Below are 13783 nucleotides of genomic sequence, written 5' to 3'. Positions count from 1 at the left end.
TCCAAGTGATGCTGCAAATGTCTCCTTGGTATTTTTACATTCTGAACTTGCAAATCAGCTTCCACATTTCATACTGAAATCCTTCAATATGGTACTTTTCCCATTTCCATAGCACCAGATATCACATGTGCATCCATCTCATTTTTCTTCACKACTCCCACACCATTTGCTACCAACAGCATAAATTATAAAGAAACACAGCCAGTCACTTATTTCTGTAAAACAAGTAACCCTTCCAATCAAGAAAAGAGAAAGAAGCCCTTAAAAAAAGAACTTTTTTTTTTTTACATTCTGCTCTTGTTTTAAGTAAGTTGCAAATGCTGCGTGTCTGTGAAGCTGCAAATCACAAATTGTGATAATAACCTTTACAGGCAGCAAATAAAAGTGATTCAATGCCATTACTCACCTTTCCTATCTTGATGCAGGAATTAATGGTATCTAGGAAATCAGCTTTTTTTTCATTTAGAGGCACTTCTGTTAATTCCTTTTCTATCAGTTCACCTATTTGATAGCCCATCATTGTTTCAAATGCAGGATTGACGTACTGTGAAATAAAAACAAACAAACACCCATTCAACAACAAACTTAAATTACAACAGAATCCCTTGTTTTGTTTGCTTAGGCAGGAGATCTTCCCAGCCTGAAATAAATGTCTGCATGAGCTGTTCCTCAGAGAGATGCTCTCATTTTTATCTTGGTAAAGCAAACCAGGAATTTCCATGTTAGAACAGTTGTGCAGAGTGTGTGCTGYCAGCAAAGAGAGGGAAATGATGCAAACAGCTGAATATCCACAGAGTTTAGACAACAACATAAAYTCCTGAAAAATGGGCTCTATCAGTTACCAAACCAAGTACAATTATTTAAATAGAATATCCACTGGATTTTAAAGAGCATCAAATTAACATACAACATTTTTGGAAAAGAATGCACATAAGTCAGTGGCTGCATTCGTTCTTGATATAGAGAAAGAATGAATAGTAGAGATAAAGAATCAATAAAAAATAAAAACAAAAGAATAAATTCTTATTCATTCAGAAACAACAATCTCCCTTAAAATTTATTTGATTTATGCAAGATACTTTAAATGGAGAAAATTCTACTCTACAGCTAAACTCACTTCAATCTTTTAGAAGCATTTAGTTAGGTTAGATTCTTGTGCTGTAAGAAACAGTAAGTGTAATAATAAAATAAAATACAGAGCAATTTTGTGCACTTATGAGTGGAACAAACCTGTATTACRTGGTCTTCACTTGTGATCTCAATGGCTTCTTGACTTTTCTCTAATGCTGTGAATAATGAATTACATGCCCTGGAGAAAAAAAAGAAAAATACATCCAATAAAATTTTATCCACTTAATTCTTCTTATATTTGATAATAAAGTATTACAAGTCCAAATTGAAAAAAGTTTTATTTTCACAATTAATGTATTTTCTTCAACTGACATTCTATAATTAACTATGCACATTAAAATAAATACTCTATAAGGATGTGGCTGAATTGGGACTGTTTTTTGATAATGCTTTGGGTGAATTACCTTAGTTTGAATTGTGCCTGCACCTGTCCAAATTCCAGCTGGATCAGCTCATTGTAACAGGCCATTCTACTGGAATTTTCTACATATCTCTGCGAATAAAAGGTGAGACACATTTCATTAATACACATTCCTATACTCAAGGATTTGAAGCTCTGTTTTTTTCTGCTTGCTAAAGAACCAAAAAAGAAGTTGATATTCCAAAAATGAACATGCTGTGACATGACCAATGTGAGATTTTTTTTTTGACTCACCCTGGTGAATCCTGCMGAGATCAGGGGCAATATTGATGACTCCTCACGATCACAGTGCCTTTAAACAAGGAGGGGAAAGTTTATTTTTGTAATCAGATTTATCTTTGTAATCAATCCAGACCAMATTTCACAATCCATTGATCTATTTGTGTTCCAGATGTCACACCAAGGCTGATACTGCTAGAGCCTTACAGGATCCAGGAACAAAACATATTTTTGTGTTTTGGATAAGCTTTCAGCTYCTGGTATGGATGAGCCAAAATGTTATTTTCCCTTGTGCATCAAAAAACCCTAACACTTTGAGGAAATTATCTTCCAGTTATTCAATTTCATTAAATATACTATTTTGGTATTTTTACATTATTTCAGAAGTAAAGGAGAATGAGGGAAATAGCACATGTATTTTACTGAGATGTCATCACCTCTTTTGCTTTTAAAACTTTCGTGGTCAGATGATCCTTTGTACTGATCAAACTGTTCTATATCATTTTTCACACTCAGCAGATCTCTGGTTTTTGCTGTGATTAATCACACTGAAAGGCAGATCAAGAAATGTTCCAAACCCAGGTGTGTGAGATGGTTTTGCACAGGATGGTGCAGAAATTGTTTGAAACWCGCTCAGAAAGCCTGGAGTGATGGGGGAGTGGGGGAGGAACCCCAAACTAAACCCAAATGAGATTCCTTAGTGAAAAACAGACATTTAAAAAACAATTTCTGTCCCAATCCTATGGACAAGGATAGTAAAAACTCTGGTACAGCACATTATTATTATTATTATTAGCACAGTAAGAAGTTCTAATTCAGGTTTTTTAATGCAATGTTTACTTTCACAATGGTAAGATTTACAGTTTTGATCACATGTGAAAGTAAAGATATGARTATTTACCTTTGTACTACACAAATAATGACTGTATTTTCTGAGGCTTTCGTTGTTCTGATAGACCTTTAAATAAAAAACAAACCATCAATTATTTTCTGAGTTTACGTTTCAGAAAACAAAACTTTACAGAATTTTCACACAGCACTTTTCTTAAAATATCTCTTTTAAATCATTCAACAACAAAASAAAAGTCAAATCCTGAGCCTGCTGCTAAGAAAGGAGAATAAATTACATTTGATACTCCAATGATTCATCTGCAATTTAGGTACTCTCGGTGAGGGAATAGCAAAATTCTCCTCTCGGAAACATCACAAAATGGACTTGTTAGGGGGGCTTGGCCTCTCTTATTTAAGGTGCATTTTACAGCATTTTGGGATGGATTGGTGAGAATGGAGCAGGGGGAAGGAACAGCTCTGCTCTCTGGCCTTGGCCTGGAGGGATCTCCTTTGTTCCCTCATTGAGCAAGAGGAGCCTTTGTCCCACAGAGACCCCAGGGCTGCTGTGACCTCCCCACGCCCCAATTTCACCCTATTCCATCCCATTCCACCCCAATCCCATCCCATCCCATTCCACCCCAATCCCATCCCATTCCATGGATCCCATCCCATCCCATGGATCCCATCCCATCCCATCCCATGGATCCCATCCCATCCCATGGATCCCATCCCATCCCATGGATCCCATCCCATGGATCCCATCCCATCCCATTCCCAGGGGTTCCTGCACTGCAAAGGCTCTGCAGAGCCACCACTGCCTTCAAATCTCTGAGCAGACATTCACAAAGGCAAATCCTTTTCTCCTTTTTCCACACTTTACAGCAGCTTCTAAAATTATTTCTGAAATCTGTTTGTAATTTTGCCCTTCATAACGTATTTTCAAATGTTATAAATATGGAAACACACACACCAAACACTGTCTGCACTGGGAGTCATTCAACAGCACGTGGCATTGCAAAAATAACAGAACATTAACAAAATGAATGAATGAATTAAATTGCTTGGCAGCACATGCTATCTCTGCAGTTGATTTACTACAAAAACAAGGGATTGGGTATTTGAAAAAAAATAAAACCCAATCAAACAACAAAAGAAAACCAAAAAWACACCCAACAGTTCACTGTGGGTACAAATCTGTACACTGTCAATCCAGGGCAGATCAAGGCCCTGGCACAACCAAAAATGCTGCTGCTGTCAGACGTGAAGCACTGAGGGAACGTGATTTGATGCTGCCAGTGCACATCTGTCCAAAAAATAAACAGTGATGGACAGAGTTTATAAAAACATCACATAGAGCAAAAAGACTTTGATGATTTCTTGTTAAGCATTAATTCCACTGAACTGGGGCTCACCTGCACAAGGCCTCTGCATCAAAGAACCTGGAMTGTCTGTGGTCAATGATGATGATGTCGTGGTGTTTCTCCAGAAAGCACTCGAGGGCAGCCTGGGGGCTCCTGGTGATGTTCCACCGAAACCCTGCCTTGTCACACGCCCASAGGAAGCCCTGGCTCTGCTCATCCTCCTCAGCAAACACCAAAAGTACCTGAGGTCAACACAGATGGGGTCACCAAACAAATCTCAGAGCACATTCTGCAGCTTTGCTCTGTTCTGAGCGTGGTTTTAAAGCTGCTTTGGAGGCTCAACCCACTGTTTTTAACAGAATTGCTTTCTACAGACCACTGCTTTTTCATGGTTATCTGTACACAGAGGTGTTTCAAACAGCCAGAGCCATGAATACCCACGGGGAAGAACAGATTTTGGAACTCTCTTGTCATTTCTATAATGAGAGCTCGGGCAAGCAGCTGAGAGAACATCCTGTGTTTCAGTGAACATGAACCAACTGTGAGCCTCCTTTACATCACTGAAACTGTCCCACATGCAACCATCTTCTGGGGTTTTATTTTTCTTACCAGGATCAGATTCCAGGAAAAATTAAAAAAAATAAATTAAAAAAGAGCCATGGTTCAACTGGCGAGAATCAGCCTTTAATGCTGCTTCAATGGCAAATGAAAAATGATGGAAAATGAGCTTTCTTTTCCATCTCATCCCAATTCCCCAAAGCACTGCAGGCTGCCCACTCTGGGGGGTTTTGGGAATTCAGACAGGCTGTGAAAAGGAACCCAGGTCAGACTGAAATCACAAGCAGAACCTCTGCATGTGGAGTGTGTGACTCCCACACAAAGGCTGCCGTGGGATTTAAATCCCACAGGAGATTATCAGAGCTCAAATCAGAGCTGCAGGTCAGACCTAAGAGCTGCAGGTCAGACCTAAGAGCTGCAGGTCAGACCTAAGAGCCACTATTGCCCGTCCCAACCTGGCCTGTAACTGCCAGTACCTAATCCCTCTGAGCCCTTTAAAATCAGCATGATGCCTGTGCCTGAAAGCATGATGAAGCCCAATTCCTTTCAAATGCATTTTCTGATTCCAGGATTTAACCCAGAACAGGAGATAAAGTCAGCTCAGAACAACTCTCACTGATGCGATCGTGCTTTGAGTCAGGATAATGTTTTACAGGAGAAAGCTTCTCTGAAAGAACTCAGCAAGGCAGACTCCAGATGTGTGKGTGCTGATTTTGGGGATGGCTCAGCACATGAACCCTTTGGGGAAAGAGGGAGAACTGAGGCAGCGTTTGGTCCATTGCCCCAGGGCACAAATCCTTCAGGAGTTTATCAAAGCACACACAGATAAATGCTTTGGTCAGGCAAAGTGTAACTCACACCACATCCCCCTCTGCTCATCTCCTGGGTGATTCTGGGACTSCAGAGCTGTCACACTTTGGAGCAGGATGGTGAAATGTCCACCAGTTAATGGCAGAGTTAACAATTCCTTGCACTGAGTATTTTTGTAGGAATAAAGGACTTTGCACACGTTCAGCTCAGGTTCCTTTTACAGCAACCTGCAAAACTTGTTTGCAAAAACATGTCACAGTTTGGGCTGTATTTAGTGGAGTTAATCTATAACACYCTTTAAGAGGGGAGGAATGGGTTTCAGCAATTGCACAGCGAGTCAGCAGATCTGAGTTGTGAGACTGATTCTGGCACAAATGTGACATTGCTGATGTTCTCCTCCCCTCACAGCTGCCAGCTGCACCASCAGCATAAACCAGGAGCGTTCCAGAGTGCTCCACAACTGCACAAAAGTGATACAACCATTAATAACAACACAGGAGGCAGAAATACTCAATATTCTGATTTATAGCTGGGGAGCAGCTGGTGAGGATATCCTAACACCTGATTTCTGATGGCATTTCTGCTCTGACAACAGCTCAGGAGGATGCTCACATGCTGCTCTTAAAACAGTTACAAATTATTCGGTCCAGATTGCTTCTACGAGGAGTTTTGCAATTACWGACAGAGGAACATTTTGGATTATTRATGGGTCAGGTGTGCCTGGAGATATGGGAGAATTTCCAAAGGAACTCTTTGTGTTACCTGAAGTTGATCTCGATGAAGTCTCATAGGGCCAAATTGCACATCTGTTACTGGTGCCTGGAAGAAACAGGAAGAGAACTTATTAATGCATTATATAKAAGGAAGAAGAAAAATTCTCTCTCTTATTTCTGTTATTTACCACTATCTGAGGGATATTGCTACCATGATGAGGCTGCTTCTTCTTGAGGGCCTTATTCTACTTTTGWAAATTTATATGCTAAGCTGCATTAACAGTCAGAAATAACAAACTAGTCTTCAAGTTGTCTCTTATTGTTATTTTAAATGTTAGTGATGAAAATCTGGGAGACAAAATGTTATTTTTCTATATACTCTGTACCATTCGAGCTATTCTGCAAAACATGAAAGTGTTTAAAAATTCCTTCTTTTAAAATCCAAAGAAGCATTRAAGCTCTAGGAAAAATGCAAAAATATGTAATTCTGCTCTTAGAATTTCACATGTAACAGTACCCAAGGGTGCTACACATTGATTTCATTGCTCCAAGAGTRTTTTGCTGCATTCCCTGCTGCCCACCCAACCCCTCCAGGGAAGGTTCCAGAACTCAGGTATTTGTTGGGATGAAGCACAAATTCAGCATCAGCTTTGCTTGGAAAAAACCCTGCAAAATGCCCTCCTATGYCACATTTTGACACGTCAGTGACTCCCCAGCAGATCCTGTTCAGTAACACAGTCCAGCTCAGGAKGCACAAACTGAGGATCCTCCCCCTCCCTCATCCCCTCATGAGCTGTTTATCACAACTGCTTCTCTTTTATTTGATTAATCATTAATCAAACCCCAACAGAATGACTTCATCTGGTGTGAAAGTTAAACACATGAACACAGAGAGGCTCCAACAGCATCACACAGGTTCAGCTCTTTGGCAATTCCCACCASGCAGGTGCCAGCACTTTCAATGTATTTAAATATTCTTCACCTCTTGTCCCAGAAATAAAAACTCAAAAGCAAGAATAACAATGTTCCCAATTCAAAGGAGGAAACAAAGTCCGGCCAACAGTCCTTGGAGCCACAGACCCTTCAAAAGTAACTGAGTAAGAAACAAGACCAAAGTAATGCTGGCAATGCAGTAAGTGTAAGCAAATGTGACTGCAGCCCTTCAAACGCACACCCAGCACTGCAGCATTTCCATTCCCTCACCTCACTACTGCTGCAGCACTCATCTCCTCTCCAATTTGCCTTTCTYGTGTGAACACTGTGTTTTGTGTCCTGTGGAAGCAGTGCCAGCCCAGCAATGGCATCAGCTGTAAATCCTGGCAGTGTCAGAGGGGAAGGGCAGCCCTGGCTGTGAGTGCACCCAGCACCATTTCTGTGTTTGTGTGCTCTTGGTCTGTGTTTTGGACTCTCCCCAGGGCAGTCACTCAAGGCAGGTTCAGCAGAGCTGAGCAGTCACTGCCATCCCTGGCACAGTGTCCAGTGTCCCCAATGGTCACAGTGGCACTGCCATCCCTGGCACAGTGTCCACTGTCCCCATTTTCTGACTGATAATTCTGGCAAGAGCTTCTCCATTCAGGCCAAATATGCACAGAACTGTGGAAGCTTTGAGGTGTCCCCATGTTGAATTCCTGGGCTCTCTCTAAACTATGGTCAAATATTTCTGTGTGGTGAGGGCATGCTCTGGAGCATCTGTAGTTATATCCTGCACTAACAGAAAAACAGCAGCTTAAATGATCTGCCCTGTACTTTAGGAGAGTTTTTTAAACCCTATAATAATGGTTTGCTATACATAGTTGCAGAAATGGATGCCTTTATCAAAGAAAAAAAAAAAGTAGCATGAACATTTTCAGCTGCTCAAATATGAACAGAATGTGCAACATGAAGAAACTGAATTGCTTCAGATGAAAGGAAAAAAAAAAAAATAAAGAGGTCGTGTTTAAGGCACAAGCACCTATTCCATGCTTTGTTTCTGACACCACTGAAGGGTCAGATGGAATCCCTGCACCTCAGAGTCAATGTGCTGAGGAGCCAGGCATTGCTGGTAATTTGGGGACAAAAAAAAAGGGCTGTGATGGCCTTGGTGAGGGGCTCCTMATGGGCAGCTCCACAGACACCGGGTGTATTCTGCACAGCACACTGGGGGGATTGCACAGCACACAGGGTGGGATCTGATAGCACACCGGGTGGATTTGGACTCACTGGTGGATTTTCACCTTGCTGAGCTCCAGCAGCTCTGGCACTGCCACTGTCCCCTCTGTGATCAGGACCAGCCATGGTGTGTGTCACAAAATGCTCCCATGGCAGCCACATGCAAACCCTGTGCCTATGAGCTCCCAGAGGATCCAGAGCCCCATTTCCTCTGTTCCCCTGAGCTGACACCAGTCTGGTTATTGCCCAGGCTGGGAGAGCTGGGAGTGAGATCTGGGTTCAGCACTCCCCATATTCCAGCAGTGCTATCACAGTCTCAGTTTCTCCCCTCTCCCATCAGCAATAACTCTCACCCAGATGCAAACGCTGCCCAAGCTCTGGGTTCAGCACTCCCCATATTCCAGCAGTGCTATCACAGTCTCAGTTTCTCCCCTCTCCCATCAGAAGGAACTCTCACCCCAATGCAAACACTGCCCAAGCTCTGGGTTCAACACTCCCCATATTCCAGCACTGCTATCAAATCTCAGTGTCTGTCCTCTCCCCTCTCCCATCAGCAGTGACTCTCACCCAAATGCAAACACTGCCCAAGCCACCAGGGAACAAATGGGGCTGCGAGTCCTGCAGATCATCAGCCAGGGCTGTTCAAAATCAGAGCATTGAACGGATCGGGGTTTGCATAACCCCAAACAAATAAATGCAGCCCTTTATGAACATCTCTGTCCAACRGGAAAGGAACCTCTCACTCGTCTGTGTCGCCTCAGGTGTGTTAATTCTGCAGGAAGGCTGAGTCTGRCTTTCCACCCCCTGCTTGAGCAGACACTTCAGTACAAATACTGCATTCTTCTGGCCCTGAGGGAAATTCTTCCTGCCTGCATTTTAACAGCTGAGCTGCACAGCACTCTGGGAGATTTAAATATGGCACAGTAGTTGTATTGTTTRATATCATTAAAACTGCCTGTTCTCTTGTGCTTCTGCAAGACCCTGAGGTATGGCACAAAGTTAATCTGTTTCCTATCTGTCAACGAGGTCTCTTCTTTCTGTTGGATTCCACTTACTAGTTTTATTTCAGAGATGATTCCAGATGCATCAAAACATAACACAACAACTCCATTAGCAGTTTTTGCTCTTTCCTTATGAATATGAATTTCAGCGACAGTTTTCTTTGAACCATCTGGATTTGAACAGATTCATCTCACTAAAAGGAAGTTCCAGTCTACCAGGAAGTTTTCCAACTACTTTATGCCAGACAAACTTTTCATGGCTTGATCTACCAACATTGCAAATCGAGAGAGTACAGCCCCAAAACAGCATAATCCAGTCAGTGGATCTGCTCGGCTTCCTAGAAGATCTCCATTTTGTGCTAAAATTTCCATTTGTTAGAGAACAAACTTGTTTTTTCTGTTGTCATCAGTAACACATCTTTCGCACTGACACCATTCAGGCTTCCCTGACCACAGTAACTTTTTCTCCCTGTTGCCATCTGTTATCTTTATCTCACAAATCTCCAGACTCTGCACACRTGGGCATCCTGGACGTGCAGTTCAGTCCTCCAGGAGTGGATGGTGACAGCAGAGACCTGTCCCTCTCCTCCTCCTCCATCCCTGCTCTCCCAGCCATCCCCACACACTCCATCTCCATCTCCTCACTCAGTGCCTCTGGATCTGCTGAGCATCATCAGGATGGGGTTTTTTTCAGGGTTTAAGAGGTTTGTTCTGCTCTCCTCCTCCCTGCTCTCCCAGCCATCCCCACACACTCCATCTCCATCTCCTCACTCAGTGTCTCTGCATCTGCTGAGCATCACCAGAACASGGTTTTCTCAGGGTTCAAGCAGTTTGCTCTGCTCACCTCAAGGATGCCGAGCTCACTTTGCTGTCTCCAGTTCCCTCTGAGCAGCAGCAAAGGTGCTCTCTGAGATGGGATTTTGCAGGTGGAATAAAGGCAAAGTCAGCRGGACAGCAGTGAAGCAGAAATGTTCATACCATAATAAAGATAACTGTATTTCTGTCGGTTGAATACGTGTTTCTCAGACTGAGGGGAACTGTCAACTGATCCTTGAGAAAACCAAGGGAAGTTCTTGGCAGTCAAAGCTTTTCTAAATAGGGAACTCTGTCTCCAGCAAAGGAGGATTGCAGACTGCAGGCATGTTCAAGATGTCTTTAAAAACCTGAGGAAACTCACAGTGGTACATTCTTTYTTTCACTCTAAGGTTTAGCACTAATTTGGCTTGTTCACAGCAATAACCAATCCAACAGACTCACTTCAGGCTTTAGGATAAGAAGGAAAATAGATAAAAGGATTTGAGAGTGCTGGGGGTTTCTCTCCTGTGCACTGGAACCCCAGTGCTGAGGGATGAGTGAGTTTTCCTCTCTCACAGACGCCTCTTCATTCCCCAGGACCTGCAGGGTGGTTTGGAACCCGACACTGATTTTCTGCTCCACTCTGCCTCAGTAACACCGGGGCTTTTGCCAGCCCAAGCGCTCCTTAAATATCACACGCCTGCCATGGGATCACTTTATTTTTTTTTTCCCTTGAGTAGAATCTTTTACCAGTTATGCCAACCCCCCAAAACTCTGCCTGTCTTTAATAARGTGGGATTTTCATTATAATCAAACTGCAGTTAAGTAGAAGTCAATGCAACAAAGACGTTTTTCATCCCAGTTTTCTTGTAAACATMATTTCACTCTATCTGGGTTTGTGGTAGGCACACTACATTTTATTTCATTTAAATGAAAAAAATCTGTGTAATTATACTATTATCTTTGATGCAAAGCAATCTCTGCACCTTCTGTCTATGAGTAACATTTCCTTTACAAAAGAACTGCTGGATATGCCAAAGAGGATGCTGTTGGAATAAAGTAAGTTATTATTTTATACCAGCAGCGCGATTTTCTCCCTAGAAACGCACAAGCAACCAATCTGTTACCAACTGCCATAAAGCTGCACAGGATTAAAGCTGTGGCAGCTCAGACTCGGCACWGGAGTCTCCCACAAGGCAGCAATTWAATAAAAACCCCTATAAAGMACTCTGCAGCCTTAACTGGGAAACAAATCCAGCTGAATATCAAATATCACTAAAGATGAAACCCTGCCCTGCTGGCCAAATGCACTCTGCAGATTTGCATTTCTCAGGTAAAGAACACAGGCTGTAATTATCCAGATAATCATCTATAGATACTGAATAGCCTCACATAAATTATTTAACCTTGAGATTTCCAGGAAAGAGAAACATCATCTGGAGATATTTGCATCAAATACTTTTTCAGGTTGTAAGGTGTCAGTGAAGCTTTGTCACAGAGAGCTGATGCAGTCACAAAGTCAGAAAGATTTGGAAAGATCTGTAACATGCAGGGTAAGAAGAGAAGATGCAAAATCASTGAATAAATCTTTAATGTAAACCCGTGCTGACCTGCAAAGTGCACAGGAAAGGGCTGGATAAACCATGGACTCCTCTGAGCACACAGCACTGGCTGAAAGGGGCATTTGGGGGAGCAGATGTGACCWTTCATGTGTCATTTGAACAGTGTTTGTCCTCCCTACAATCTGAGGGGTGTCAGATTTTTTTTTCAAAAGCTTCAGGTTCCCTCACTGCTCCCAGCAAGGACKGCAAAATCTGAGCAGAGACTGGAGCAGCAAAAACAACTTCTCCAAAATTCAGATCATCAGGTGCCTATGACCTTCTGCACTATTTTATTGACCCTGAATTGATCTGGCTCATCTGAAAGAGTCTGGGGCTGCAGCTGAGAGGGCACAGCTTTTACAGAKGAACAGAGCTGGGGCTGGGGCTCCYCTGTCACCAAAAACAGATTCATTTGTCAGTCAGACTCATCCTCGTTCCCAGGATAACCATGAGGAGTCAAAGAAGGAGCAGTGTGCAAGGAGGAGGCTCCATTCCTCATTAGATAATAAAAACAGTGTCCACCCATGCAAAACCCCACGATGGGCTGCACGGAGAACTGGCATCTCTCCAAAATCAATCTCCTCGAGATCCAAATCCTGGCACCAAACAATCCTGTTTAATCTGTTTTGCACCCTTCCAGAATGTGTTTCTCACTCTGCTGGTTTTTCTAAGGAGAGGATTCAGGGCTTGGGCCCTCTTTTGCCAGGGAAAGGTTTATACCAAAGAACAAATGAGAAAAAGGACATTAAAGTCCTGTCTGGCAACACCATTAACAAGTTCACAGTCACCGTTTCCTTCTTCCTCTCCTGCACCAAGGGTTTCTTCCCAGACAGAGATCCAGACTGCTGATAGCTCTGGCTGGGAGCTTTGACCAGAAGTTTTAGCAGGAAATGTTAATTTGCAGCCTCAGTGTCCTCCCTTGGGGATGATGGACACTGCATCTGCACCACCAAACTGGGGAGACTCAGAGCTGCCTGCAGGACTCCTCTGTATCCCCAGCAGGAAAAAACCAACTGCTCTCATTTATTTGCTTTTGCCTCTTCCCCCAAGCAACGAAACACTAGGAAGAACATCCAAAGCAAACAGAAAAATKCTATTAATGAAATATGCAATTTAGTGGAGTTTCATGGCCTGACTGAGCTCAGCCAGAYTTCTAGGACACAAAACCGAGCTGGAAATTCGGAGAACTAGAATAAAACAAAACTACTGCTTTGTGGAAAAATTACACAGCATTTCTGTAAAGCAATTTAATGGAAAAGATAGCCTGTGTGAATCAGTTAATATAACCCATCACAGAAACACTAGATATCAAGGATAAATAGATTCTAGTATAAAGTCTAATGTCTCATGGAAGCAACAGAAACAAAAAACCAATATCACTTTATTAACAGTTCCAATAAAGCTACASTAAAACTATAGGTCACTTWGAGAATTAAAAAATAAAAGTAAACCCATAAACCCTGATTTCCTCTTCTTCCTCCATGAACTTTGAGCATAAGGCTGGAATTACTTACTATAAATRCAGGAGAGAACACTGTCCTTGGACATGGAAGCTTTTTTCAGTCCTGAGAAGTTTCATTTTACTTGTTTTATGTGTCTGCATGTTCCCTGAAGCCAGGCCAAATGCTCTTACCACATTCACATTTGTGTGGTTTGCAGCTTTTTCTGCATCTCTTTTGTCCTCATCCTCCAAAGACAAAACCAATGGTGCTGCTGCTCAGTGTTGAAGGTTATAATTCAGTAATAGCTTTCAGCAGGGATGTATTTTGACCAACTCTGTGAACCACAACCCTGTACAGTCCATGCAGCTACCAYGGAACACCAAAGCTCCAATTGCTTTCTTCACTGCTTCATTTTAACCAATCTGTTGTACTCTGGATAACTTCAGAATATACTGTGAGACGTAATTTAATCCAGTTATATTCCATAATCTAATTTTGCTAAGAACCTACAAATATATTCCAGCAAAAAAACCCTTATGTGAGACAGGAGGAACGCATTAGAGGTGGCATCAAACCACGATYCCATCAGCCATAAATCACTCACAGTGTGTTCCCCACCAAAACAGAGGCACAGAATTTGCAGGCACAGCATGAGGCTGTACCCAGAAATAGTTTCCAGATGAAGCAAGAGGGATTTGCAGTGGTTTTGTGACACAATTTCCTGTGGAAGGGGGTATTTGGTGCCCTCACTG

The 13783-nt window shown here is 42.4% G+C and overlaps 1 protein-coding gene across 2 annotated transcripts in view; it reads right to left on the bottom strand.

Annotated features, from left to right (window-relative positions):
* PDE8A (phosphodiesterase 8A) overlaps nt 1-13783 on the bottom strand; it is a 95000-nt gene that overhangs the window by 17546 nt on the left and 63671 nt on the right. For both annotated transcript variants that reach the window (XM_057386355.1, XM_057386356.1), the window contains exons 2-8: nt 6094-6150; nt 4015-4205; nt 2673-2729; nt 1787-1844; nt 1536-1624; nt 1231-1309; nt 407-544 (exon numbers count right to left, since the gene is read on the bottom strand). In XM_057386355.1, coding sequence (XP_057242338.1) covers nt 407-544; nt 1231-1309; nt 1536-1624; nt 1787-1844; nt 2673-2729; nt 4015-4205; nt 6094-6150 — 669 coding nt within the window. The remainder of the gene's footprint in view (nt 1-406; nt 545-1230; nt 1310-1535; nt 1625-1786; nt 1845-2672; nt 2730-4014; nt 4206-6093; nt 6151-13783) is intronic.

Source organism: Malurus melanocephalus, unplaced genomic scaffold (assembly GCF_030028575.1).
Source record: "Malurus melanocephalus ecotype Western Australia unplaced genomic scaffold, MMel_1.1 scaffold_957, whole genome shotgun sequence".
NCBI lineage: Eukaryota > Metazoa > Chordata > Aves > Passeriformes > Maluridae > Malurus > Malurus melanocephalus.
This window is presented reverse-complemented; position numbering and strand designations above follow the sequence as displayed.